General features: G+C 42.8%; 4 protein-coding genes across 5 annotated transcripts; 2 read left to right on the forward strand and 2 right to left on the reverse strand.

Moving 5' to 3' along the window:
- The first annotated feature begins 2,496 nt into the window (after positions 1 to 2,496).
- Positions 2,497 to 3,908, forward strand: LOC127784780 (uncharacterized). Of its 2 annotated transcripts, none has more exons than XM_052312150.1 (2): positions 2,497 to 2,637; positions 2,727 to 3,908. In XM_052312150.1, exon 2 carries the CDS (start codon positions 2,745 to 2,747, stop codon positions 3,252 to 3,254), a length of 510 nt encoding a protein of 169 aa, XP_052168110.1. In that variant the 5' UTR covers positions 2,497 to 2,637; positions 2,727 to 2,744; the 3' UTR covers positions 3,255 to 3,908. The 2 variants fall into 2 exon arrangements, with proteins under 2 accessions (XP_052168110.1, XP_052168109.1); XM_052312149.1 differs by having other exon boundaries at positions 2,723 to 3,906.
- A 164-nt stretch (positions 3,909 to 4,072) lies between these two features.
- On the reverse strand, positions 4,073 to 11,206 carry LOC127784779 (BAG-associated GRAM protein 1). Its single transcript, XM_052312148.1, has 18 exons — positions 10,838 to 11,206; positions 10,664 to 10,705; positions 10,480 to 10,577; positions 9,828 to 9,903; positions 9,323 to 9,451; positions 9,194 to 9,240; positions 8,756 to 8,879; positions 8,543 to 8,659; positions 7,854 to 7,883; positions 7,660 to 7,759; positions 7,034 to 7,140; positions 6,698 to 6,841; positions 6,507 to 6,611; positions 5,791 to 5,937; positions 5,608 to 5,661; positions 5,399 to 5,462; positions 5,232 to 5,293; positions 4,073 to 4,537 (listed from the first exon to the last, which is right to left on the reverse strand). The coding sequence occupies exons 1-18, from the start codon at positions 11,069 to 11,071 to the stop codon at positions 4,379 to 4,381; spliced, it is 1,839 nt and encodes a 612-aa protein (XP_052168108.1). The 5' UTR covers positions 11,072 to 11,206; the 3' UTR covers positions 4,073 to 4,378.
- A 2,105-nt stretch (positions 11,207 to 13,311) lies between these two features.
- LOC127784994 (uncharacterized) lies at positions 13,312 to 14,147 on the forward strand. The gene is made up of 2 exons (XM_052312425.1): positions 13,312 to 13,569; positions 13,669 to 14,147. The coding sequence occupies exons 1-2, from the start codon at positions 13,454 to 13,456 to the stop codon at positions 13,913 to 13,915; spliced, it is 363 nt and encodes a 120-aa protein (XP_052168385.1). The 5' UTR covers positions 13,312 to 13,453; the 3' UTR covers positions 13,916 to 14,147.
- A 414-nt stretch (positions 14,148 to 14,561) lies between these two features.
- Positions 14,562 to 24,760, reverse strand: LOC127783825 (uncharacterized). The gene is made up of 5 exons (XM_052310978.1): positions 23,524 to 24,760; positions 19,891 to 21,731; positions 19,512 to 19,545; positions 17,908 to 19,134; positions 14,562 to 16,773 (listed from the first exon to the last, which is right to left on the reverse strand). The coding sequence occupies exons 1-5, from the start codon at positions 24,568 to 24,570 to the stop codon at positions 14,875 to 14,877; spliced, it is 6,048 nt and encodes a 2,015-aa protein (XP_052166938.1). The 5' UTR covers positions 24,571 to 24,760; the 3' UTR covers positions 14,562 to 14,874.
- Positions 24,761 to 25,401: the final 641 nt, after the last annotated feature.

The raw sequence follows: 25,401 nt of genomic DNA on the forward strand, positions 1-25,401 counted from the left end.
TTATTTCTAAGCTATATTTATACCATCATGCTATAACTAGCCTAAATTTAGCTACGGCAAGATTAGACATCAACCAAACATCCAACGTCCCCTTAGCCTATAGAACCAAATAGCGCCCTTGTTTCACAGATGGGCTCGCCGGCGCCGGATGGATGCGTCATGGGTGCGTAGCCTCGAGATGAGACGAGAGGAAGAAAGTGGCCATTGTTCGTGCGAATCTGCACGCGGATAGCGGAAGTGGTGGCCATCAACTGTGTAAACTACTATTCCTACGTGTACGCAGTCCAGCTGGTGTAGTGAAAGCCGTGCGTTTTTCACCATTTTTTACATTCCCAGCGGATGACGGCCAGGTGTGCCTGTCCATACCTGTTTGTATGCTAGGCAGAGCAGGATATTCCTAGTATAAAAAAAAAGAGGAACAAAAAAGCACTCACGAAGTCACGAGTCACGACGACGACGACGACGAGTCAGCTACATACACGAACTAGTACCAATTAACTGTAGAATTACAGAAGCCAGCGAGAATAATACTACAGCATGTCTGTATGTGTCATCTCTCTCCAATTCTCACGCATCGGGCATGTAAAGAAACAGTGAGAAAGCGACCAAACAAAGGAACTTAGGCTCTCATCTTTTGGCCCAAACAGCATATGCTAAATGACAAATTTTAAATTATGTTTTTCAGTTTTTTTTTCATCATAGTTTCTCTTACAACATTATCATTTAAGTCGTAAAAAACATAAATTATAAAAGTTTTAATCATAAATTTAAATAAGGCTGTTACAATATACTCCCTTCCGTCCAATAAATTAATCTTATATAAAAAATAAGGTAGCGATCGAGCAATCAAACAGCCGGGCCATCTGGAGGATTTGATGGAGCACACATCCCACATGGCGACCGGGCGCACCGCTCGCAAACCGCGTGTGGCTGCCGACTTATGCGACAGAGATGACATATGCTGCGCGTGTCTCCAGCAGCAGTCCATGTGAATATAATTGTGATGGCACTCCTCTCAAATTGTTGAGAAGGGATTAAGGAATTGATGAAGAGGCTTTTCCCCCCATCTGTCTCTTCTATTGAAAAAACTAGGTAAAATCCCACGCATTGCTGCGGCAATTTAGTATAGAGATATATATTGAAACATTATGTAAATTATGTTGGATGATAATTTAACATGTTTGTGTTTGAAAAGCTCTTAAATTATAAACTATAAAGATATAGCATGTTTGCATGATGTTTAAATGTGATGATTGTTAGTGGATGATGATGTGGCATCTTGTTAATTAGTGAATGATGACGTGGCATCTTTGCATGAAGATATATATTGAAACGTTATGTGAATTATGTTGGATGATAATTTAATATGTTTGTATTTGAAAAGCTCTTAAATTATAAAAACTATAAAGATATAGTATGTTTGTATGATGTTTAAATGTGATGATTGTTAGTGGATGATGATGTGACATCTTGTTAATTAGTGGATGATGATGTGACATCTTGTTAGTGGATGATGATGTAGCATTTTTACATGTTAAGCTTAAAAAGTTAGTGGGGGATAACTTTACAGTTAGATAGGATGACAGGATGTTTTAAAAAAAGAAAGGAAAAAAGATCAAGTTTTGCTAAAAATATGGCATCACATTTTTTACTTGATTTCAGCCATTTTACCTATGCATACATATGTAAGTATGTTTATATCACTTCTATGTAAGTAGATGATAAATTAATTTTAATCCCAATTCTCTTATATAGTGTGTATTAGAAAATTATATTGCAATCATTAATAAAAATTATAGTGTGATTATATTGTGAGTTTTGAAATTTATAGTGTAGACTTAGGTAATTTTAGTGTAAAGATGATTTTGACACGTTTTTAAATATGGCGTGATAATTATATATGGTCCACAAGAAAAACTAGCACCGGGTTTGGAAGATTGGTATTTCTACAAACCCCTAAAATCTATAAACAATTCTATCAATTTTTTCATGAGGCTTAAAAAAGAATTCCTAACTTGTGAAGTGCATGTAACTTAATTGGTTAGATTTCTTATGGTGAAATCAATGTTTAATTCCTAAACTTAATCAATGTGTTTGTATTTATGATTAATTAATTTTTATTGATAGACAACGTATCCCTTGATAACGAAAAACCTATGATAACTTTATCAATATCAAGATACATCGGTCCTGTGTCAATGTTTATGAGCGATTTTTAAAAGGTTATCCTAACTGGTCCACCAATCCGAACCCGACGGTGTGCTAGTGTGCTACCAACATTTTGATTTTTTAAGGCTTCAACTCGTCCAGATCGATCAAAGCCCAATAACTATATCAGCCCTGCGGATGTAAAGCCCGAAAACCTCTGGAGATAACCCACCAGATTCCAACAAAAAAACAAAAATTCCGGCCCACCCAATTAAAAAATACTCAGCCAGTTTCCCGTTTCCAACATAAGCCCAGCCCAACCTCAAAGCCCAACAAGGCCTACTCGCACGTCGTCACTCCGTCCATCTCATCTCGCCTTCTTCTCCCCCATCTCTTCCGCGGCCGCCGCGGCGAACCCTAGCCGCCGACTCCCCCACCGTCGCCGCCGCCGGTGATCTCGCCGCCTCGACCATCCGCCCGCGAAATCCGGTTCGTGTTCCCTCCTCCCCACGGCTTGCCAGCCTGTTTGACATCTGGATCCTCGATTCCAACGATCTCCGCGTGTTCTTGGCAGGCAGAGAGGGGGAGGAAAAATCATGGATCCCAAGAAGGAGAATCCCGGCGGCGGCGGAGGCGGTGGTCCGGCGCCGCCGCGGCCGGACTGCGTGAAGTGCTTCGACGCGCTGTGGTTCTGCTACTCGCCGTACTACCAGCTGCAGAACTACTACCGGCACGGCGAGTTCGACAACTGCTTCGGCAAGTGGGGGGACCTCGTCGACTGCCTCTGGCTCAAGACGAGGCGCGCGGCGGAGGCGGAGGAGATCCTCGCCGCCAGGGAGAAGGCCCGGCCGCACATCTGGACCTACCGCACCGTCGACGAGGCCTCCGACAACTGGCTGCGGATGTACGGCCACCTCGTCGGCCTCGGCGGCGAGGACGGCGGCGGCGGCCTCGTCAGGGTGATCACGCCGCCCTCCGCCACCGCCGTCCCGCGGCCTGCGACGTTTCCCGGCCTTGCCGCCGCCGCTACCGCCGCCGTGCCGCGGCCTCCGCCGTTTACCGGCGCTGGCGCTGCGCCGTCGCCGCCGAACTCCGGTGGTTCGTGAGTGTGTAGAGCGAACATTTTGTTTGTCACATATGCTGCAGCGGAGTGATGTGATTTTGGCACTGAATTTTGTTCAAATTTCAACGGGATTTACAATGAGGAAAATAATGGATTGTATCGTGATTAGAAATCGAATCGAACAGCAACTGAAGCAAAAAAAGCAGTTTTTCCAATCTTATGCCCCTGTATTTTCCATCAAATTGGAGGGAAATTTAACTATTTGCCACTCTTATGATATGGCAATTAACGATTTGCCACACCGTGTCTATGACATGTGGGCCCTCATATGTCTATAACATATGGGTCTACTGGCAAATTGTTGTTAAGCACTACTCGTAACTTGTAAGAGTAACACTCGTAAGAGTGGCAAATAGTTAAAAGCCCCCAAATTGGAAGGTGTAACATTACATTAACATGTGTGCGCTCTTGCTCACTTTTGAATTTGAGGGGGATTGCCCTGCTGCTATAAATTCGTTTCAATTTAAGAACTACTTGATCATAACACCTGATTGCTGACACACCATAACACCGATGCATGCTTGTATTGTGTTGAACTATTCAGAAATCAGAACTCGATATTGCAATTGCGTCATTGAAGGAGTCATGTTTGAATCATCATGGAAATCAAACCAGCCAACAGAGTATATTAACCAAACTCTTATTAGTTCAATCATTCAGATCAAGCTAAGCTAACCTGGATGAAATGACTGACTGCTCCAATTTGTAAACCAATGCGAAGGACTAAATGAATGAATGAACTGATCCTGCTCCCTGTTATGCATTTTATCTACTACTCCAACCTCGGAATTTCAGTGTATCAACCGAGAGAAAACCATCAACTTCTAGGCTAGATGTATCCTGAACTTGAATGTTCGAACTCTCAACTTCCCAAACTATAGTGAGCACTACTCCTATGTTATGCGTTTTCAAATATACATTAGCCAAAATGTATAGACAATTTATACACTGTTAGATCTTGTCAGCACCCCCTTTTTCCGGCTAAACCCTATTACATGTGGATTATAATTACAGGTCCACCTGTTCTTCTGCTATAACACTTCAACAAACTACTATCAACGGGTGGTAGATGTCATCCTACAGGAGAAGACATAACTTAGAGAAAAATTATTCATCATTTGGTGTATTATCCGGCGCCACATTTTCTTGCTCAGTCACAGCGCCGTTGTCTTGCTCAGTAGGTGTACCATTGTCTTGGTTAGAAGTTCTAACTTTGCGCATATACGACTCTGCAAATTCCAACATCTCCTGGACTTCCTTCTTGTACTGCAAGATTTTAAAAGAGAGAATTGTTTTGAAATATGCAGAAATCACATCACTGTTCAGGGCATCCATAATTCACATTTTGGCCTGAAAGACCTAGGTAACTGCAACATCCTATGCTAAGGGTAAGCCAGTAAAAAGCTACTATTACATAAGTTTACTAGCAAATGCTATCGCCATGATTTAATGAGGATCTGTATTCAAACACCGGATAGATGAAGCTCATTTGTATTCTCAATATGCAAACCGGTGCAAATATTTTTTTTTACAATTCCGGTGAAAATATTCATCCGTAGCAGGCCAGCTAATAACAGATGACCACAAAATCTATTTTAGATCAACTTTTTTGGGTGCCTATTTATGGATCTGATCATGTCTAAACTGGTGTTTCTGGGCCCATGACTACTGTCTGCCTGTCTGGCCATCTGTTATGTGAGCTACTATCTCCGTACCAAAAGACTTCATTTCTAGCTATGAATCTAGACAACTTGTCCAGATTATTCATAGCTAAAAATGAGTTGTCCAGATTAATAGCTAAAAATGAAGTCTTTTTAGACGGATGTAGTATTCTATAGTACATACCTTGCTGCATTTATTTTAATACTAATATTTCACATTTTTACTACAGTGAGCTTATTGACAAACTCATCAACAGATAGTTGATGCAGGAACTCAGTAATAATAGAGAAGAGCATACCTCGTCCACAGCACCACTCTTTATCTTCGACTGCATTATGCACCATTTCTTGAAATGTGCACCTGAAATGGCAAAAACGATCATTGCATTAGTAATAATAAAATCATAATACATCATAAGGAGCATAAGTTATAACAACTGTAATGGGATAAAAGAAATGCACCAACCAGCACTAATGTTAAGACTGCATGAGTCAGAACTGGTAGTCTTCACAGACCATCTACAGTGTACCTGAAAAGCAGCACGATAGTCGATTATAGTAATGTATCAGTAAATTTACGATAGGCATCATGTTTGAAGAGGTGTCAGCAATATTGCCATTTGATTAACAAAACCACATATATTCCATAACAACTATGCCAACAACAACAAGTACCTCAAAGAAGGAACCAAATGGAACATCATGTACTTGCTGTACAGTTTCAAATACCTATAAGTAAACAGCAAAAGTTAGTACTACTTATGATATAAAGTATAGATAATATATAGGAATTGCTGTGCTTCATGAACTATTATATCAAGCCATATAGGAACGTTCAGCTGCACATTAGAAACGTACCAGATCTGTTTTGTCAGCTGAAAGAACCATATGTTGCCACTCTGTCATTGCTGAATATGGGGGGCACATTGGACTATGGCATATTGATTTGCAATTAAGTTCCCTCACCTGACCATCATACTCATCAGCGTGGTGCCATTGACCTAACTGCAGAATGAAACCATTTTTAGTAGGCTATAATGCCAAGAGAACCCACAGTCCCTCAGGCTGCTGAGTGCTGTTAAAGCAAAAGATAGATACTACTGTCCTCTGCGATCCTTTCTAGCAGATTCAGTTATTCAATAATCGGTTTGCGCATCTTACCCAGACTTAGCATAAAACTAGAATATGGAAGCTTACCAACTATCAAAATATGCATGGAAGATGGACAACACACGTTTATAGTTTAGAGTTTAGACTAGCATATAGCATACCAATCTCTACTGTAAATACGTAATCCTTTCAGTCCCACAAAAACTAATGAGACTGGCTGCCAATAGGTCTCATATACTGGTTCTCAGTCAGCTGTGCACCCCCATTGAGATCAGTAACACTATGCCATAAGTTCAGCAGAGCCACATATTCACCTCCTTCACACTGGCTGAAAAGCTCCGGTTAAAAGTTTTAAACCAACAACTTTTCGAAACCAGATCAGCATCCATTAGGGTTATCAACTAATGAATTGCCAATTTAGTACGACTATCTACTTGGATGTGAGGTATCATCAGCAGACTTACATTGATATCTTTATCCTTTCGAGCTGTCCGAAATTCCGTGATGTAACTTGAATCATCACTTAACAGAGTATTAAAGAACTCCTCTGCAGTACATGGAAAAGATCCCTGAAATTAGATAGAGTCAGAGTTAAACATCAGCCGTGTCATAAACTACATATTCCTGAAGCAAATATACAGTTAGACATTATTACATTGAATACAGTGACTAGAACTTCCTCTTTGACAAAAGGTTGTAATTGGCCTGTTAAATCAGCACAATCTTCTGGAACATTTATCTCCTTCATGCTACTTTTTCTTGAGCTACTGTGTGCACGTAATGCAGATTGAGCACGTTCCTAGAATTCAAAATCCAAATGTAAAACAGATTATCAATTCTGATCCAACTTATAGATATCATATTTGTAGAAAGTTCACTGACAGTAAGACAGCAAATATGTAAAATGCCTCATAAAGATTAATATCCAAACTTCGAGGAATAATGTAAGAGTAAAGGTCTAGGGTGTTACACCTATATACATGATCAATACCTGTTTCTCAGCCTCTATCATTGTATGGAAGTTCTTGACAGCTCGTTGCAATGCTCTAAATGTATGGTTTCTATTCCAAAATGATGCAAATTTATATCTGACTCTTCCTGCAGAAATATACATAAACAGAGTGTTATGAACTCATGAAGCAGTTCGTCATGTATCAAATCTTTCGTCTTCCAGTCCTTTGGCTGTCTCCAAAAAAATTGCCATATCTTTGCTTAACTTTGGTTATCGGTTCTTTCCATTGTAAGGGTATTGATCTGCTTCAATAATGACCATTTAGCTTTATCCACATATATGCAATTCTAGCTTGCTACCAATTTTGTTGCATCAAGAAAAATATACGACTCAATTTAGGATATGCATGCATTCAGTTCTCAAGCAAGCTAGAGGCATGTAATTTAGTCCGGTAAGTAGTAACAAACCTTCACAGCACTCAAATTTACACTAACTTATGAGTAATAGTGTAATACCAACAACATGTTTTGCTGTTGAGAGCGAGAAGCATGAAGTGGGATCCAAATAATATAATTCAAGATGAACTTTTGAGTTAGCACTGCTGTCCATGTAGTGCTAAAAAGAGGAAGAGGCAAAGGTGCAGACTTGCTAGTGTTAGAGCTTACCATCGGGACTTCCTAAGGGAGGAACCCCATGTCCTCCAGCTCCCATTCGAAGAAATATCGTGATTGCTGGATTAATAACTGCATGCTGGCTTCTTCTTATCTGCAGTACTTGTAATAACAGAAAGAAAAGGCAAATTAACATGTGCAGCAAGAAATCATGAAGAGATCACAGGAAATAGTAGAGTAGTAATCACCTCATCAATATCCCTCAACGGAAGCATAACCTTCATAAAAATGAAAAGAATTGTTAGTTACATGAGTAAAGCATATATATCAACTGAAGTAAATGATAATAGATGGACTTATTTTTAAGACAAACCATCTGGCACAGTGTAATTTTCCTAAGCTCGTAAACTACAAATCAATTACAAAAATCTAATTCAATCAGATAATCGCCAGACCAGGACCGGTGGCTTCACTGGTTAGGATTTTGGAATAGAACTAAAGCATAACAGTTAGTATGGAAATCTTGCAACAGTGATAACCATTTAGGTGCAATGCTTAGTTTCCAATGATCTATCGGAAGATTTTGCTGATATTCTGTTGGTTTTTCTGTAAGAACTCAATCAGAAGTGCATGGTTATAACAAGATTTAACCAAAAACTACATAAACAAAAATAGCATTATTGTGCTGTTATTGTTAACCCTGAAAAGTGAACGCATTAATTATCCACATTTACTCCACTATCCTTTTTTTGATAGTCACAAAGGTCATGTATCCTATTATCTTGTTTAGATGGAAACCGCTGGTAAAATCAGCAGAACATTCAAAATAACTGAATGATTTCTGATAAACATAATATAAAAATGAAGTGAAATATAGAACTAAACTAATTGCATCAACGGAAGGATGCCAACTAAAATAATCTGTATATGAGCTAACCTTGATCTGCTTAGAGAAGACGTTTGAATGGAAGCAAATGTGCCATGAAGAGACATACATGCGCCCGTGATACAGAAATGACCTCTCAAGTGCACATGAATAACTATGTTCAACAACCTGACAAAGGGGAAAGAAATGAACAAGTAAAACTTGCCATTAGGAATCGTGTTTCTATGCATAAAAACAAGAAGAATAGTTCAGATAGTTACATACCTCATCTGGAGGAAGTCCAAATATCGTCTGCAAATGACTTGGTTTTTGATGAACTACAGTGGGTCCTTGTTTATCCAAGGAAATTCTTCTACGAGCACCAGCCTCAGCAGAGCTATTTAGAGCCCTAAAAAACAAATAATAAAGGCTAAGACTAACAAGATGATAGTTGGCAATATAATACAACACTGTGTCAAATATCAAAATGATAGTTGGAAACGGTTAAACAAAACTATTAGCATATTGAACACTACAAAAAAAAAACATAATGTCATCTGAAAGGGCAAACTAAAATAAAAGCAACCAAGTTCGAAACTGTTTAAAACCTGATTATTCGTACAAACTCTGAATAACAGTTTCACACTTAAAGTAAACTACAGGTAAGAACAAAGTCTGTAGAAACATCAAACAACAATGAATAAAGAAAGAGCAAGGCCTTACCTCGATGAACTCTCATGGACCTTGATTGCCTTAATATGTAGGCACACCTGACCATAAAGATTACAATAAGAAAACTGAATATAAAATTGTAGCTTAAGAGACCAAGCGGTTTCTGTACGTATCATTCACCTGGCCTGATGTACTATCAAGCGTATACCAAACTGGTCCACTCTGTCCCTCGGATTCAACTGGAACAATAACAGAACCAAGAACAGTACTTTTCCATACAATGTCCCAGTCATATATTGTCACATTTATCTATGGAAGTGTAGAGAACAAATGAGTGAGAAGAAGCAAAGTGAAACTCACAATTCTATATTTATTTAAAAAAACTTCAAAAAATGTGATAGGTATCTATCAGTGGAAATAGCTAGATAAGAGCAACAGTGAATTTGCAGCAATGTGGTGGTAAACCTTCAAATTGAAGTATAACTACTAACGAATTCGCAAGAAAAACAGTCCAATTTGAGCCAGGTAGTCCTATGTTACAAGGCTATTACAACAACAGTGCATATTTTTTCTGACACTAAAGTTGTGCACCAAGAAGTCTGACAAGCTTTGGTATAGAAGTCCTGAATAAGCATTGCATCTTATAAGAGAGTCCAAAATAGCAGAAAAGGGTACTGGGAATAACCTTTACAGGAAGACTGTCAACAAAAAAATTGAATTCCTCTCCCCACATTGGGTTTCTTGAGCCAGGAACCATGGAACTGTAAGGCATAAAGAGGGATAAAAAGGAGGATAAATAGACAACTCAAACAGTAGCTGCTTTACACACTATAATTTTATAAAAGAGAATAATATCGTCTTGTACCAGAACGTTCATCATTCCATTTTGCACCACCACCTTTTCCCACAGAAACCTTTTCAGGTGGCATGTGGATCAGACACTTCAGACTTTAGTATATAGCAAAAACTAAACCCTCACCCCCTTTTATCTGATTTCCTGAGATATTTGGTGGTTGGCACAATCTTAAGGGAAAATCAAGTATTTCCTCCTTTCCTATTACCTGTCAGCCTATCCTCCAATTACCCTTCAATTCAATCAATAAACACTCCTTTATAGAAAACTCATTTTTCTTCATTTAACGTTAGTTTTGCCTCCATGTACATTATGGTGCTCATTGAAAAAGGTAGAAAGTGGCAAAGGATGAACAGATTACACTCTTATATTCACATATGAGTTAGAAACATGAGCCATACACGTATATACAGTTAATGCCTAACATACGGGTCAAAATGATCGAAATTAAAAATGGTGAACATTACTAAATCAACATGATCACCTGAAACGCTTCTCTTCGCCGCAAGTGATCAATGCATAGGGGTCCGAAGTCCCATTTAAGTTTGCCGCAATCAAATTCTTCGCAGCCAACAACTCTAGCTGAACAAACACATCCGAGTTACACAAACCATCTGCACAATAGGCAACAAAAATGGAGAGAGAAGGATTGATCGATCGCTGCTCACCTTCACCACGTACGCCGAGGGCCCACTCGAGCCACCCTTGTACTGCAGAAATCCACACGCAACCAGCCGACGAAGCGATCGCAGCATTAGTAGAAAATCATCAGTGATCAACAACGCCAATAGCCTCGCAAAAATTTCCCCCCCAAAAAACCCCAAAGCCAGTCCCCCCGTTACCTTGTCGGCGCCGTCGAGGTCCCGCACGAGGAGGAGGTCGTCCCCGGCGGCCGAGGATCCCCCCGCCGCCGACGCGGGGCGCGGGGCGAGCAGCTCGTACGCGGCGTAGAGCGCGACGAGGATCATCGCGGCGGCGCAGGTGACCTCGATCTCCCAGCAGGTCGGGAGGAGGAACCCGAGCGCCGCCGCCGCCGACGGCGACGCGGGCGCCGCCCCCGCCTGCACCGGCGTCATCGGGGCGGAGGAGGGGGGGGGAGGGGAACCCTACGCTGCCGCCCTAGGGTTTCGGCGCCGCGGCGGCGGCGGCGGCGAGGAATGGGAGGGACAAGCACGCGATGGCCATGGGAGGAGGCGGTGGTTACGGAGGAGGGGAGGCGACGCGGCGGAGAAGGTGGGAGCGGTCGGGGGCGTCCAGTACTGGACGCCGTCCGGTGCGATCGGACGGCCGGAATTACCTCGTGTGGATACGGCGCGAATCTCGATGACGGGATGTGAGGCTGGCAGGCTGGGCCCACCGGGCAGGTGACGGTCGGGTTGGGGTTGGGGGTATTGACCGGCATCCGGGCTCGGAGGTCAAAGCTGTCCTTTCATGGAAGTAACCGTGGACCCGTATCCCCTGAAGATTCTGAAATTTTGGATTTGGGCCGATTTCATCTGGGTCAGCCCATCGAGATTTCTAATGGGTAACATTTTCATGGGCGATGGTAGAGCCCTTGCATTGGACTGCGACAAAATGGGTGAGTTGACTGGGTTTACTTTAATTATTAAAGGGCACAAATGAATGAAATAAATATTATATTGTAAAGTTGATAAGTTGATTTAAAAAAATTCTCTAATAAATACCTATGAAGAAAGGTTTTGCAATAATCATACTATTTACTACGGCAAAATCTAAATCAAGAGGCCTCTCGTTTTAGTGCTAACGAGAGACCCTACCTAGATGTCTTAACTGTAGTACTAGTCCCCATCAAGTAAGTAGAAAATATATTCCTACCACCTATATTTTAAATAAAATTTTCTCTTAAACTATTCAATCCGATTTATGATCCGATTACACGGTTGTGTTCGTAAGAATTAAATCTTTACAACAAGATCTCACATGATTATATTTTGATGAAAAATTACAACTTACTTTTATAATATATCTAAATTACTTTTAGATTTCACTAAATTACTTTTTAGACATATAAAAGTAATTTCAGTAAAGCTTAAAAGTAATTTACATATATTATAGAAGTAACTTAAGACAAAAAGGAAGTAACTTTGTCATGACATTAAAAGTAGTTCCATTATGGAGGTAAAAACGTGAGTCTATCTAAAAATTAAATTTAATCAGCACAAAATATGGAATTGACTAAAAAAGATAATAAAATAAACAATTCACAACATTATGATTGTATAATAAGTAATTTAATCAAATCGAAAAGTAATTTATATATATGATAAAAGTAACTTACATATATAATAAAAGTAATTTACAACATATATATTTCTTTTATCAAAATATAGTCATGTAAGATCTTGTTGTAAAGATTTAATTGCAATGAACACAATGGTGTAATCGGATTATAAATCGGATAAATAATTTAAAAGAAAAATCTATAAGAAGAAAAAAAAATGTATCATTTGGTGTACTAGTATGCAACCATGTCTAAGATGAGTCTCTAGCTAAGACAATATAGAGTGCGGTCTCTATGTAGTCATGTCCATTTAGTACTATCTCTGTTTCAGATTATAAGTCGTTTTGACTTTGGCAAAGTTAAATTACTTCAAATTTAACTAAGTTTATAAACAAATATAGTAATATTTATAATATTAAATTAGTTTCATTAAATCAATAATTGAATATATATTTTCATAATAAATTTGTCTTGTGTTAAAAAATATGATTATTTTTTCTATAAACTTGGTTAAACTTAAAACAGTTTATAACCTGAAACGGAGAGAATAGTAGCTTAGAAAATATACCTGCGTCAATACACAATCCGTAAAGCTACAAAATTCCATCATAAACAGTTTATGGTGTTGTAGTAGCCACTTAGCAGCATGACACAATTTCCTGTTTCAGGTTTCAGTTGCACAGTCTACAGAATTTGATTCTTTTTTTCCTCTGCAATTGTAGATCCTGTTAATAAGAGAGCTAATCTGAAAAAGATCATACTTCTGCCAGTATTGTAATTTTCTGCAGTTTCTTAGTTCATGGTGATACAAATTGGTTGCAGACCATATTCTTAGTTCTTGGTATTTTTCCCCTTAGGCCATATTCGGTTAATCTCCAAGAGAAAAAAAATACTCCTCCAAACCGAACAAGACCTCATGAATTGAGAGTTGTGTCAGATTAACAAAATCGACGAGGCATAATTCTTTGGCATATGCTGATGGCTGTGATGCTCACATGCTCATCATATTGCAAAAATTTCAAATATTTGTAGAACCTTATCCAGTTCATAAGCTTTGCAGCCAATGAAACCCTGACATGGGGCACGTCTATCTTCCTCCCTTTTGGTCGCATCCGCAAGTGTCACCACGAGGCAGGCTAGCCATCAGCCATGCATCGCACGCGTTCGAGCTAATGGCTGCACCATTCGCAGGCTCAGCACGAGCACGAAGCATCTCATGGCTCCCCTCACATCACAGAGCACGGCCACGGCGGCCGCCATGATCGCGATGAAGCCTCCTGCTCCAGCCAAGAACATCGCCACCCTTCTCCCTCCCGGAGCCAAATGCAGAAGGTTCAGAGATTAATTGCTGTTCTTCTCCGCTACTGATCATGGACACGGTCTCTGCTGCAATCGACGGATTTGGTTGAGTTCTTGGTTGTTTTTTTCCAGGGCGTTTCTGCGTGGCGTGATCGCCGCCGGCGCTGGTGGCTCGCTGCTGGTCGCCGGTGACGGCGGCGGCATTGCCTCCGCGGCCTCCAAGAGGCGGGCGCCGCCGGCGGCGGCGGCGCCGGAGGAGAGGAAGGACCCCAGCGTCAGCGGCGTGCAGGCGAAGGTGCTGGCCAGCAAGAAGAGGAAGGAGGCCATGAAGGAGTTCGTGGCCAAGATGAGGGAGAAAGGCAAGCCTGTCAGTCAATAACTGTAAAGGAGAAAAAAAGACAAAATCATACAAAGGTTGTTGCAGTGGTATCACTATGCGATTAATCTACTGATTTAATTACCATATATGTGACTCGTTTCATTGTGGTGAGCATATAAAGATCAACAGGGATAAAGGGAATAATAATGCGTCGTGTAATTAGTCTCCATGTCGCTGTTCTTGCTGTGATTTTGATGAACACTCAATAAATCGACATAGGATGTTTATGCAATTATTAGAGATTATTGGTGCCTTGATCATATTCAAAACAATTGAGCTAGGCACCTGCTCTTTATCTTTCCGGAAATTCCTGGATTTCTATGCTCATATACACTTGATTATTGTCGCTTATAGCTATTTTTCTTCTATTTTTCACATGACATATTTGGAAGTAGCTTTCTAACAGTTGTCACTTGTCAGCAGCATACAACACGCTGTATATACAATGCAAATGTGAACGGACAACTTCGAGTACTTGCAAAATATATATTAAAAAAATAAAAATGTGATACTCCCTCCGTTTCGAAATGTTTGACGCCGTTGACTTTTTAGCACATGTTTGACCATTCGTTTTATTCAAAAAATTTAAGTAATTATTGATTCTTTTCCTATCATTTAATTCATTGTTAAATATATTTTTATGTAGGCATATAATTTTACATATTTCACAAAAGTTTTTGAATAAGACGAACGGTCAAACATGTGCTAAAAAGTCAACGGTGTCAAACATTTCGAAACGGAGGGAGTATTAATTATCAAGTAATATAAATCAAGCTGATCTCAACAATTGAACAATAGTGAACTTTCCCAGTCTTTTACCAGCATACATAAAAAAATCCCTAAAAAGGCAGCATCAAAATGCTAAAAGAGATTACAGATTCTGATAGGGGTATCCTCTAGTGAGAAACGAAATACAGAAACTATTGGGATGGGCAAATATTTGTGTTATTTCCTTTCTTTTATCCTACAATAGTATTGGCCCTTGGGCTCCTCCCTGACATGGAATTAACAATTTGAAGCTTAGGGCGTCTCTTATTGACAAGCTCAAATTCACTAACTTGCCTTTGCAATCCCTTCTGCAGATGCGGTTTGTCACCCTTACTTATCAGGGTAATTTCAACTATGTTCTTTAGGAACAGTATATCAGATATTCCCCGTTCGTTGTCGCTCAATGCAAAACATTTCTTCACTAGAAGTTTCTCAAGCCTATCCGCTGCACTTTTCTCAAAATTCAGAGTCTCGAGGTTTTCCAGCCCTTGAATATGAAGCGATTTGAGATTCTTGAACATGTCCCTGCTAAAATGCAGTGACACCCCTGCAAAGGACTTCCCCCACAATCCAAGAGAAGTCAGGTTGCTCAGGTTCCCGAGTAGATTAATGTCTTTTTGCTCCAATTGTGTCTCAAGAAGCTTTACCTTGGCTAGATCATTGAGGGAACTAACCCAGTCAGGTAATTTTTCTAAATGGCCATACAACCGGAGTGACAGGAGATGCTTTGGGGCTAATCCATTCAAGTCGTTCAGAAATAGAAGCGACTTAGAGCGGACTTCAAGTCGTTCCAGTCGAGCAAGTTTTTGGATTGAATTGCACAATGCCTTCCCTTCTTCTCCAGTGGCATCCAAATCCACTCCTAATCTACGCAAGCTAATTAGTTTCCCCAGCTTCTGTGCCACTCCGCTGTCTCGTTCAATGCGCACAACCCCCAGCATGTGCAGGTTCCTTAGCTTCTCAATTCCCTCAGGAGCCCTTACACTGAAGTGGCCTGCAAAGCAGGAAGATGAAGATTCACAACATTCACTAAAACCACGACGGCACCTGCATACAACGTCTGCCAAGGTTTCCAAGAGGTTTCCATTGCATTTGTTTGCCTTGTTCTTTGCATTTGTTTGCATCTTCTCTGCCAAGTCTTCTGCGAAGTTGACGCCGGCAAGAAGATAGCGCAGCTTCTCCAGTTTGGCAGTTCCATCCGGGAGATGTGTCACCTTAGTGTCCTGAACATCTAAAGTCTCCAGGCATTTAAGGTTCTGCAGAGAAGAAGGAAGTCTTGATATATTTGTTCCTCGCAGACCTAAGTACCTTAAATGGTGTAGATCCCCGATGTGCCTGAGGTCGTCATTCTCTAGATCAACTGCATTTTCCAAATCAAGAACCCTCAGCAATCGTAGTTTAGGGGAGATTAGAGACGCAGGACACTCTCCAAACACTGTCAGTGACCGAACTAGAGATAGATTTATGTTTGTTGCCATCTTCTCCTCCGACCTCTTCCATCTTGTCACTACCAAGTGTCGTATCTTACTCTGTGGAACCTCATTGCAGTGCTTGTCAATGATAAATAGTTGGTTCTCCTCGATTGACTTGGACAAGATTATTTGGAGCACCATGCCATGAACCTGACAACGTTCAACTGCCATGCTGGCCCCAATCTTCTTCTTCATTGGTCGGATCATGCTCCTGTTCATGAGGTCATTGTAATGCTTCTGCCCAACTTCCTCGACGGTCATATCACGCCGCTTTGCTATGTACCCTTCTGCTATCCACCGCCGAACCAAACGAGTACATCTGATCTCATGGTTCTCAGGAAAAATACTGAGGTACAGAAAGCAGGACTTCAGATGATACGGTAGCCCATCATAGCTTGAGGTGATAACTCTGTTGATGCTATTGATGTCCTGGTCAAACTCTAGCTCCGAACCAAGATGGATGCGCAGATTCTTCCATTCTGCGCTTGTTTTGGGCCTGTTGGCCAGAAGACCTCCTATGGTGGCAATGGCAAGCGGAAGCCCACGGCATCTCCCCAAGATTTTATTAGCTTCCTCTAGCATATGCAATTGTAAGGTATATTCGGGATCCTTGTACACCTTTAAAATGAAAAGAGAGCAAAATGAGAAACTATAGTACCATTCCCACCATTTTATTGTTACTTGGAAAAAATTGGAACTAACAGAAACTTTCAAGAAACCTCACGCAACCTGCTTATCAAAATATAGCACAATTTACCCTTTTTTGGTGCCATCTCAACACCAAGGAGTGCTAACTATGTGGCCGGGAACAGCCTACCCAAGATGTTCATCGGCGTGGCATTTCATCAAGCACTTCGTAGGCAAAGCCGCCGTGAACCCATGACCGCCCGCGCGAACCACAGCGCGGCGTGCGCGAGGCGAAGGCGAGGGGAGTGAAGCTTCACCACTGTCCTCGCGCATGATCCATGCGGGAGAAAAATGAAAACCACAAGACGGCACGAGATGGCGTGCGCCGCCCGGCGAGGCGTGGGTGGAGGAGGAGGTGGAGGCGGAGCAATGCGTCCGCGAGCGCTGTGCCTGTGGGATGTGGCCATGGGCGTATCCAGGATTTTGGGGGCACCGGTGTCACCACTTACTTAGGCCTCGTTTAGTTTCCAAAATAAAAACCTTTTACCAAATTACACAGTTTATCTGAAATTGTGAGACAAATTATTTAATCCTAATTGTGCCATAGTTTAACAATATGGTGCTATAGTAAACATTTGCTATTGACGGATTAATTAGGCTTAATAAATTCGTCTCGCAGTTTATAGGCTGAATCTGTAATTTGTTTTGTTATTATACTATATTTAATATTTTAAATATGTGTCCGTATATTAATGTGAAAACTAAATCCAAAAATTTTACCTAACTAAACAAGAAGGCCTTATACTCATGTCGTGTTTGAAAGGGCTCTATTTCTAAATATTTCTAAGGTAAGTTGTCCTTGAGCTGATATTTTTAGCTAGAGTTGTCAGTAGAATATTGCTGTTGTTTCAACGAGCATGTTGATTTGAGACTAATTAAAGTTTAAGGTTTGAATCATTTAAGAGTTACTAGAACCTAATAAGACATATAAATCCTTTATTCTTTTGGTCAGACAAGCAAGTTATTGAAGTTGTTTTTACTAATAGCAAAAAAATATGGTCAACTAACTTTGGTTGCAGAAATGCAGTCATGCAGATCCATGGACACAGCGAGCAACGAGCGTACCTTTTGACACAGCAGCCTCATGTCATGCGGAGCAGCGAGTGTCTTGAGCTCGTACGCGTGCTCCATTCCCCGCACGCACCGCTGGGCGACGTCTACCTGCCGTGTCGTCACGATCACCCGCCCGCCGCCGGCGTCGCTCTCCACGAGGCACGGCTCGATGTGCTCCCACTCCTCCAGCGACCGCACGTCGTCCACCACGATCAGGTACCGCTTCTGCCTGAGCCACGCCGAGACGTCGTCGCCGCCGCCGCCGCCGTCTACCTCGGTCTCCAGCTGCGCCACCAGCCGCCGCTTGAACTCGCCGGCGCTGTCGAGCGGGTGCGGCACGGTCACCCAGGCGCGGCAGTCGAAGCCATCGACGATGGCCGGGTCGTTGTACACCGACCTCGCCACCGACGACTTCCCCATCCCGCCCATCCCCCACACCGACACCACCCGCCTCCTCGTCTCCGCGTCGTCGTCGCCGCCGGAGCTGATGAGCTTGGCAAGCTCGCTCTCCTCCTCGCCGCGGCCGATGACCTGCCAGTCGCGGAAGCGCAGGTGGTGGTGCTCGCCGCGCGCGGGAGGAGGAGCAGCTGGTGGCTCGTGCTGCGGCTGCTGCTGATCCCCGGCGGCGAGAACGGGCACGACGTGGTACCGGTGGTTCCGCTGGTTGAGCTCCTCCACGCTGGCCTTGAGCTCCCGGATCCGCGCCGCGACGCGGTGGCGCTCGGCGAGGCGCCACGGCCGGAGCCAGAGCGGCGGCGCGCAGGAGGACGACGAGGCGTGCGCGTGCGCGTGCAGCGCGAAGTCGAGGAGGCAGTCCTCGACGTCGTAGGCGAGGTCGCGCACCTGCTTCACCCACGTCCTCGCCGTGTCGCCGGCGCAGCCGGAGGTCGCCCTGAGGAAGGACTGCATCATCTCGAGCTCGCTCCGGATGAAGTCCACCTCCCGCGGCACGCCCAGCAGGAGCGCCGCCTCGTCGGCGACGGCCGAGCCCGCGCCGCCGAGCACGCCGTCGAGCACCGTCCTCGCCAAGCTCACCGCCGTCGCTTCCATCTCTCTCCTTGCTTTGCTCTGCTCTGCTCTGTCTATGAGTGCATTAGCAAACGTCTTATAAGATAAGGTCTTCCTCAATGTTTGTTGCAAAAGTAGATAATAAGGTGAGTCCATGTAAGATGACAATAGTAGATTGAAGATGTACCATAATGTATATATGTATAGAGTGGGTAATAAGGTAAGACCCATCTAAAAAAACCTTAAATATAAACCATGCTACAATTAAAAAATAGATAGAACCCATCACAAAGTGCTATAACTTGATAGTAAGTTTATGGCTTGGTAGTAGCTGTTTATTACTTTTATAATGTATCTTACTTGTAGTAAGAATATTTTAATTCGTATTACCTACTTTTTCATGGATGCCCTTAATTGGTCAAATGGTCAGCTCTGGGCCTCTGGCATTGACTGACAAGTCATCGAGTCAACGGCTAGTCCACGCCACGCCAGGCCCCCACGTCGTTGTACCAGCCACGTGCGCAATCACACAACGGCGAGGAAGCAACCGAGATGCTACCTATATTTTTGCTTTTGCTTGCCTGTTGTTATTTTTAACGGTTGGATACTTGGATTCTTCTGTCACCAACCAGACAAAATATTCTGCATAGAAAACACATACAATATTCACATTCAACGAACCAAACGATGTCTCATCTAATACATGCTTATGTGCTGAACTGATGATAAAGATGATTAAGAGCCAACTATATAACTATACCAAAATGGCATCATCATTAGTGCTTTTATGAGATGAAGCTCAGAGACAAGAAGGTACAAATTACAGCACGAACTATATACAACATATATATACAAGTAAAACACAAAAAGAAACTAAAAATCATATATCATCAATCACATTTCTTCTTTTTCATCGATCGTCTGTAGCTCATTGTTGTTTGGGGTTTGTTAAGATAGATTTGCCAAAGAGGAACATCGGAGGTTTACTCTGTTCGCTGTCGTTTGGGGCTTGTTGTTACAATGGATTTACCAATGAGGAACTTCGGGCGTTTACTGTGTTCGCTGACCTGTGTTTGCAGTATCTCCATCAGGTTCTCCTTCTCACCACACTTCTTCACAAGAAGCTCATTCAGGTTTGTCAGATGTGGTACTCCTGATAAACCATCTTTACTATCAAGTAGTTCTTTGCAGTCGTTCACCCAGAGTTGTTCAAGCTCAGGCATCGCGCCATTCTCGATCGCCACCGTTTCAATGTTCTTCAGCCCATCAATGTCAAGGAACTTGAGTTTTGGGAATGTGCCAGGACCAAAATGCAGTGAATACCCTACATAAGAGTTGTCCCACAAGCCGAGAAATGCTAGGTTGCGCAGCTTCCCGAGGTGCATGATTTCTCCCTGCTTCAATTGTGTCCCCAGCAGCTTCAGCTTCGCCAGATCATTGAGTGAACCAATCCATTTAGGCAACCTGACTAGATTGCCATATAGCCTAAGTGAAAGAAGATGTTTTGGTGCTGCGAATTCACTTTCAGCAAGAAACTTTAGGGAATCAGAGCGCAGCTCAAGCCGCTGCAAACGACTTAGCTTCTCTATTGACTTGCATAAGTCCTGCCCTTCTTCCTTAAGGACACCTGAGACTCCTAACCTTCGCAAGTTTGTTAGCTTCTTAATCTTCCCTACCACTCCATTGCCATGGCCAACATTGATCACACCCAACATGTGCAAATCCCTTAGCTTCTCAACTCCCTCAGGAGCTCTTACACTAACTCGATCCAAGCTAGAAATCCCGCAATAATCACTGCTGTTGCAATATAAGCATGATAACATGTTGCCCAGCTGGTTGGCCTTGCTATTATCTGTCTCCGGCTGTTCCACCTTGTGCAGCAACTCTTTTGAGAAGTTGACGCCAGCAAGAAGATAGCGTAGCTTCTCAAGTTTTGCAATTCCGTCAGGGAGCTGTGTCACCTTTGTGTCTTGGATGTCTAGCGTCTCGAGGTACCGAAGGTTCTGCAAAGATGGAAGCTTTGATATCTCTGTACCTCTCAAACAAAGATACCTTAGATGGTGAAGCTCTCCTACGTGCCTGAGGTCTTCATTCTTCAGGTTAAGTGAATCTTCCAGGTCCAGAACTCGCAGAAGACGCATTTTAGGAGATATGAGAGAAGCAGGGCAATCCCCAAACACTGTTAGTGATCGAACATACGAAAAATTTATATTTTCTAGCCTCTCATCCCTCCTTTTCCACCTGGATACTACCAGATGGCGTATCTTACTTTGTGGAACCTCATTGCAGTGTTTCTTGATGATGAAGAGTTGGTTCTCCTCAATGGACTTGGACAGGATGATCTGTAGCACCATGCTGTGAACCCGACAGCGATCCACACTCACGCTGGGGCTAATCCTCTTCTTGGAGGGTTGGATCATACTTCTGTTGATGAGCTCATTGTAGAAACGCTGCCCCACTTCCTCCACCGGCATATCACGGTTCTTTGCTATGTACCCTTCTGCCATCCAACGCCTCAACAAGCGGGTGCATCTGATCTCATGATTCTCAGGGAAAATACTGAGGTATAAGAATATTGATTTCAAATAATATGGCAAGCCATCATAACTTGAAACAATCACTTTAGTGATGTTACGAAGGTCAGACGACTCCAGCTCTGCACCAAGGTGTTCATCCAACTTTATCCACTCTATGCCTGTTTTGGGTCTATTGGCTAACAGACCTCCTATAGTGGATATGGCCAGTGGAAGCCCCCGGCATCTCTTTAAGATAGGACCAGCTAGATCCTCCATTTCCTTCTCCAATATGTACTCGGTTGATTTGTAGACCTGCAAATGATGGAGAAGCAAAAGATACATAAGTACTACAAATTGTACAATTGAATTGCCAAGGACCTAGAGGTCCAGTTCTTGTAATTTGTAAACCATCATGTGAACATGCCATAGTAGTTCAATGTAGGAATGTTCCTGGAGTTTTCTCATAAATGTTGAAATTACAAAATAACACACTTTATTTAATAATATATAGATTTACTAATATAAAGGTCTCACTGAAAATGACATGATTGTTTTTTTTCTTGCAACACATTATTTATTGCATAAATGTAGATCACAGTATTAAGATTATTTAGTCTATAAAAGCAAAAAACCTGAAAACATTTGCAAACGACCATTGTCTAAAACATTCTATTTCTCTGGAGTATGTATCACCCAGCAACAAATGCAACCCGAGTAGATTACGCCACATTCTTGTTGGTTGAGTGCATCCATCATGCATGCAAACGCTATCAACACTGGGAATTAAAAAAGAAAACAAACCTTCAAAGTCGCATGTGCCGGTGCTCCATGGAGGGACACTGGTGGCACCTACTATATCTTCTAGTATTTCACGCAGGAATTTCATCGAACAGGTTGAGGGCGTCGAACTGTGAAGTCTCAGCTGTTGTCGTGCGTGAGTGGCTACAGTATCGCAGACTTGCAGGACTCAGGAAGGAGGCACTGTAGGCTTCCCTCGTATTCCCCCCCCCCCCCCCCGCGGGGCGCCGCCGCCACTTGGCCCTCCCGCCGGTGGCCCGATGGGTGATATTTGGGCCTAATTTAAAGGAGGTGTGCATGGACAGTTCGGGCTTTCTTGGGCTAAAGAAGATGGATAAATCCTCGGCCTGCTTATGGGCCGGATGGTGGGTTGGTCCATCAGTCTGAATTGCGAACCCCAGTTTGTATTTGCTATACATCAGTTTTTACACTATTGTTTTTCCTAGTTACATATTAAAAAAACAATAATATGATGGCGTTTTTTTATGATGAATCTATCAATTCACATACTACATTCTAATGTTTTTAATCTATTACTTCTTCTGGGTTGATAATACTTGTTATTTTTATAAGGATACGATCTAAAAAACAACTATATCATATTTTCTATTACACTATATATGGAAATATTTACATGTACTCCCTCTGTCCCTAAATGTTTGACGCCGCTGATTTTTTTTAACATGTTTGATCATTCGTCTTATTCAAAAACTTTTGTGAAATATGTAAAACTATATATGCGCATAAAAATATATTTAATAATGAATCAAATGATAGGAAAAGAATTAATAATTACTTAAATTTTTTTAATAAGACGAACGGTCAAATATGTTTAAAAAAATTAACGGCGTCAAACATTTAGGGACGGAGGGAGTATATAATTTTTCCCGCAAAAAGTATATAATTTTACTGAAAAAATTTATAAGACTATTCTACACATATGATCTCTATATTTCAAAGACAAATATTGTAAGAGATTATTCATAGTAGAAGATTTTTAAGTTTTTCTTGACGGAAAGATGATTTTTTTAAAGTTTGATCTCATACTTATTCAAAACGATAAGTATTATCAATTTAGAGAGTAATGATTTAAACTATCATGGTATAACTACACAACTACACGTGTTATAGGACGCCTGTCATATACTATAAGAAAAGAAATATAATAATTGTTCGAAAATGTACTTTTGTGATGTTCTTATTTTTTTGTGAAATTTCAATTGAAATATTTTTTTTCAAGAATTTGTACTAAAAAATGTTGACATAGAAGACTGAAATGGTCGGTCAAGGTTTCAAGGGAAGGTACCTTCTGACAAAAGAGATCCTTTGACTCTTCCCGCCCAAGCGGCCTGAGCTCGTAGACATGGCCGTGCCCCTCGCGCACGAGCCCCGCGCAGTGGCGCGCGACGTCCTCCCGCCGCGTCGTCACCACCACGCGGCTGCCCTTGCCGCCGTCGACGTGCAGCACCGGCCAGATGTGCTCCCACTCCTCCCGGCTGTGCAGGTCGTCGACGATGATCACGTACCGCTTCTCCCGGAGGTAGGAGTGCACGTCCTGGTCCTTGCCGACGGCGAGGTGGCGCCGCAGCCGCCGCACGAACTCGTCGGCGCTGTCGAGCGGGTGCGGCACCGTCACCCACGCGCCGCAGTCGAAGGCGTCGAGGAGCTCCGGGTCGTTGTACACCATCCGCACCAGCGACGACTTCCCCATCCCGCCCATCCCCCACACCGACACCACCCCCAGCGCGCCGCCGCCGACGACGTCGCCGCCGCCGCAGCCGGAGAGGACGAGCGCCGTCACCTCCGCCTTCTCCCTCGCCCGCCCGATGATGTCCGACTCCTGGAACGCCAGCTCCGCCGAGTAGTACTGCCCATCGTGGTCGTGAAGCTGCTGCTGGTCGTCGGAGGCGCCGCCGCCGCGCGACGCGCGCGGGTGTTCGACGACGATGCGGTACCGAAGGAAGCGCTGGTTGAGCTCCTCGACGCTCGCCTTCAGCTCCCGGATCCTCGCCGCGACGCGGTGGCGCTCGGCGATGCGCCACGGGAGCCACCACGACGACGAGGAGGACGAGGAGGACGTGTCGGCGAAGAGCGCGAAGTCGAGGAGGGAGTCCTCGACGTCGTAGGCGAGGTCGCGCACCTGCTTCACCCACGTCCGCACGGTGTCGTCGGCGTCGGGGTTCGCCGTGGCCACCTTGAGGAATGATCTCATCATGTCCAGCTCGTCGCGGATGAACTCCACCTCCCGCCGCACGCCAAGCAGCAGCGCCGCCTCGTCGGCGACGGCGGAGCCCGCCCTGTTCAGCACGCCGTCCAGCACCGACCGCGCCAAGCTCACCGCCGTCGCCTCCATCTCTCGCTTATCTTCCCCTCCTAAACTTTTTCTTACTTGACAGTGCAGTGTGGTAAGGGACGTATGTTTTCAACCCTAAATTCTCAACACGCTCACAATTTCTTCTAATTATCTGATAATCGAGTTCCTCCTTGATTGTCCTATTTCTTCTTGCTCTTCTTCTTCCTCCTCTCTTTGTGAGGTGTTCTTGTGGGCGTTAATGGTGAAGAGGAGCAGCTGCTTGGCTTGCTACTTATATAACTTTTGGAATTTGGGGGTCATATTCACGCATGCATGAATGCACCGGCCAAACTGCATTGTCAATTTGACATGGCTTGTCGTACAAACTAGGGACTCCTTCGATGTAAATAGTATAGAAAATTCCTGGGAAATTAGTGGTGCTAAAACTTGGGTTATTCTTTTTTTCCCCTCTTGTAATATGTCTGATCAAAGTTCAAAATTTAAAGTATCAGTATCCATTTTTCCCCTTCTAATATTCGAATAAAAATTATGGAAACCATATGGTTAGGTCTGTCATGAAAATTATTTCCAAAATATACAAATATATAGTGGCTAATCTAAGTTGTTTTTTTTTAGAAGAAAAACTTATTTTTGCCACAACATCGTTGTTCATCTGAGTCGGTTTCTGCGAGGGAATCGAAGCTTCCAAGCAAATTCGAATGGAAGATATCGCATATTCGCATTAACATGTACAGCACAGTACAGACGTAAGATTGCTGCTGAATGTGTACGTATGGTCATCATTAGGACAGGCTAATTAGCACGGGCTACTTCAGCGTAAACACTGTGGAAGTTTCATATGCCCATTATATTTTGGTCTTTTCTTGACTT

The sequence above is a fragment of the Oryza glaberrima genome, chromosome 9 (assembly GCF_000147395.1).
Source record: "Oryza glaberrima chromosome 9, OglaRS2, whole genome shotgun sequence".
NCBI lineage: Eukaryota > Viridiplantae > Streptophyta > Magnoliopsida > Poales > Poaceae > Oryza > Oryza glaberrima.

Coding starts and splice junctions, on each gene's coding strand:
- LOC127784780 (XM_052312150.1), top strand. CDS start 2,745: ATGGATCCCAAGAAGGAGAATCCCGGCGGCGGCGGAGGCGGTGGTCCG.
- LOC127783825 (XM_052310978.1), bottom strand. CDS start 24,570: ATGGAGGCGACGGCGGTGAGCTTGGCGCGGTCGGTGCTGGACGGCGTG. Junction 19,546..19,890: donor CCCAAACGACAGCGAACAGA/GTAAACCTCCGA, acceptor TTTTCTATGCAG/AATATTTTGTCTGGTTGGTG. Junction 16,774..17,907: donor TGAGGCTGCTGTGTCAAAAG/GTACGCTCGTTG, acceptor TTCATTTTAAAG/GTGTACAAGGATCCCGAATA.
- LOC127784994 (XM_052312425.1), top strand. CDS start 13,454: ATGGCTCCCCTCACATCACAGAGCACGGCCACGGCGGCCGCCATGATC. Junction 13,570..13,668: donor CCCGGAGCCAAATGCAGAAG/GTTCAGAGATTA, acceptor GTTTTTTTCCAG/GGCGTTTCTGCGTGGCGTGA.
- LOC127784779 (XM_052312148.1), bottom strand. CDS start 11,071: ATGACGCCGGTGCAGGCGGGGGCGGCGCCCGCGTCGCCGTCGGCGGCG. Junction 5,938..6,506: donor GAAAGGATAAAGATATCAAT/GTAAGTCTGCTG, acceptor TTCATTCTGCAG/TTAGGTCAATGGCACCACGC. Junction 5,463..5,607: donor CATTTGGTTCCTTCTTTGAG/GTACTTGTTGTT, acceptor GCTGCTTTTCAG/GTACACTGTAGATGGTCTGT.